This window comes from Arvicola amphibius, chromosome 1 (assembly GCF_903992535.2).
Source record: "Arvicola amphibius chromosome 1, mArvAmp1.2, whole genome shotgun sequence".
Taxonomy (NCBI): Eukaryota; Metazoa; Chordata; class Mammalia; order Rodentia; family Cricetidae; genus Arvicola; species Arvicola amphibius.
Window position 1 is genome coordinate 142,271,342 of NC_052047.1, and position 2,386 is coordinate 142,273,727.

At 51.6% G+C, this 2,386-nt stretch overlaps 1 protein-coding gene across 1 annotated transcript; it reads left to right on the forward strand.

The window, feature by feature from the left end:
- Positions 1 to 876: 876 nt before the first annotated feature.
- On the forward strand, positions 877 to 1,830 carry LOC119812892 (olfactory receptor 287). The gene has a single exon (XM_038327944.1). It carries the CDS (start codon positions 877 to 879, stop codon positions 1,828 to 1,830), a length of 954 nt encoding a protein of 317 aa, XP_038183872.1.
- The last annotated feature ends 556 nt before the right edge of the window (positions 1,831 to 2,386 follow it).

The window sequence follows — 2,386 nt, forward strand, 5'->3', positions numbered from 1 at the left end:
TTTTTTGGCTGCAGGACCCATTAAACACCCACCCATTTTACCCGCCAACACGCATCCACACTGGGTGCACACTGTAGCACCCAGGCCCTATCCATCAGCTTCTGGCTAGGAGAAGTGAGAGTGACAGCTCAAAAATGATTTATTTATGTTATTTATTTAATTGTGTGTGTGTGTGTGTGTGTGTGTGTGTGTGTGTGTTCATGAGTCAGTTTTCTCTTTCCACCACGTGGGTCCTGGTGATTGAAATCAGGTAGTCAGGCTTGGCTTTGCCCACTGAGCCATTTCACAGGCTGAGTGACAGCTTTTTAAATACAAATTTTGAGAAAGCTGGTTCATTCCTTTGTCAGCTAACAGTTTGAGGGTAGAGCCTGAGGCAAGGAGGAGCTAGAGGAGAAGGAGGAAAAGAAGAGGAGAAGGTTGTTTATGGGCTCTACTAGTGAAGGTGTTGTTCTCTGTGGGCAGCATTTCCACCTTGCTGCAGGAGCATTCTCCAGGGGCTTTGTCTGTTGGATGGAAACGCTTTAGATCCAGGTAGTCATGACTTCACTTGTGGAAACACAATAGTTCTTGTCTTTTTTAGGTTCCTTGACTCTGGATTTAAGACTTCTCTTCCCCAGGTGACAAACACTGTAGGGTAAGGACACGGGGTCCCCTTCTCCCCTAGGGGACAGACAATGGGAAAATGGCATGCACACCTGATGGAATGGCTTCCTGCTGCATGGACATGGCTTCTGCTGCCTACTCAGTTACTCCTAAGGTGGAACTGGGCTTGTCGGGGTCTTGGGAGTGTAGGACAAGGTAAGTAGACTCCACAGAGAACAGAAAAGAGCCAGTCCCCTCACTTCCTGAGCCCCCTTCTTGTCAGCTTTGTAGTTCATGTCCCCCAAATACTTAATGGCTTGGGGCACTGGCCAGAACCTGTCCATACCGGGACCATTCATCTTGCTGGGCTTCCCAGGGCCATGGAGCCTGCGTGCTGGACTCTTCCTCCTTTTCCTGGTCATGTATCTGCTCACAGTAGCTGGAAACCTAGCCATCATGTGCCTGATAGGGGCCCACAGATGCCTGCAGACACCCATGTACTTCTTCCTTTGCAACCTCTCCTTCCTGGAGATCTGGTTCACCACAGCCTGTGTGCCCAAGACCCTGGCCACCTTTGCTCCCCTGGGTGGAGCCATCTCTTTGGCTGGTTGTGCCACACAGATGTACTTTGTCTTTTCTCTGGGCTGCACTGAGTATTTCCTGCTGGCTGTGATGGCTTATGATCGCTATTTGGCCATCTGCCTGCCACTACGTTATGGTGGCATCATGACACCCGGGCTGGCGACACGATTGGCCCTTGGGTCCTGGCTGTGTGGCTTTTCTGCCATCACGGTGCCAGCTGCCCTCATCTCCCGCCTCTCCTTCTGTGGCTCACGGGTCATCAACCATTTCTTCTGTGACATCTCACCCTGGATAGTGCTGTCCTGCACTGACACGCAGGTGGTGGAGCTGGTGTCCTTCGGTATTGCCTTCTGTGTCATTCTGGGCTCGTGTGGTATCACACTGGTCTCCTATGCCTACATCATCACCACCATCATCAAGATTCCCTCTGCTCAGGGCCGGCGCCGTGCCTTCTACACCTGCTCCTCCCACCTTACAGTGGTCCTGATTTGGTATGGCTCCACTATCTTCTTGCACGTGAGGACCTCGGTAGAGAGCTCCTTGGACCTCACCAAGGCTATCACCGTGCTCAACACCATTGTCACACCAGTGTTGAACCCTTTCATATATACCCTGAGGAACAAGGATGTGAAGGAGGCTCTGCGCAGGACAGTGCAGGGAAAGTAAGCCCCCACCTACATGCATCTCCTCCAGAGGCTGCTCTGCAGGACTGGCCTTGGATGCCCTGTGGGCCAGTGCCAGCGTTCAGCACTTCTCTCTGTATGGCTCATGACGTTTTCTTGTAATGTTTACTGTCCCCCCCGCCCCATTGGTTTTTAGGAAGATTCTGGAAAGGAAACAGGGTGCTGGGTCCCTAGGAATTCCCTTCCAAGGGATATAATATTGGATGCTATGCACCAGTTCTGGCTAGATCCTCTACTAGGTCTGCATCTTGGTCCAATAGACTCTTCACCACCCTATAGATGTCACCCAGACATACCTGGAGTCTCCAAGAAGGATATGATAGGCTATCAGGAGTCCATGAAGACAGAGGTTAACTATGGTGGCAAAGCACACAAAACCAAAAAAACAAGCACAGATGACTCAGAGGAAGCTGGCATCCTGCAAGGGCTCTGTGGGGTCACACTAGGGCACCAGAGCACATCCACCACACTTCATACCTTTCTGGGTCTTTAGCTGTTGAAAGTGGAGGGACAGGAAGGGGCCAGAGGGGTCATGGGGC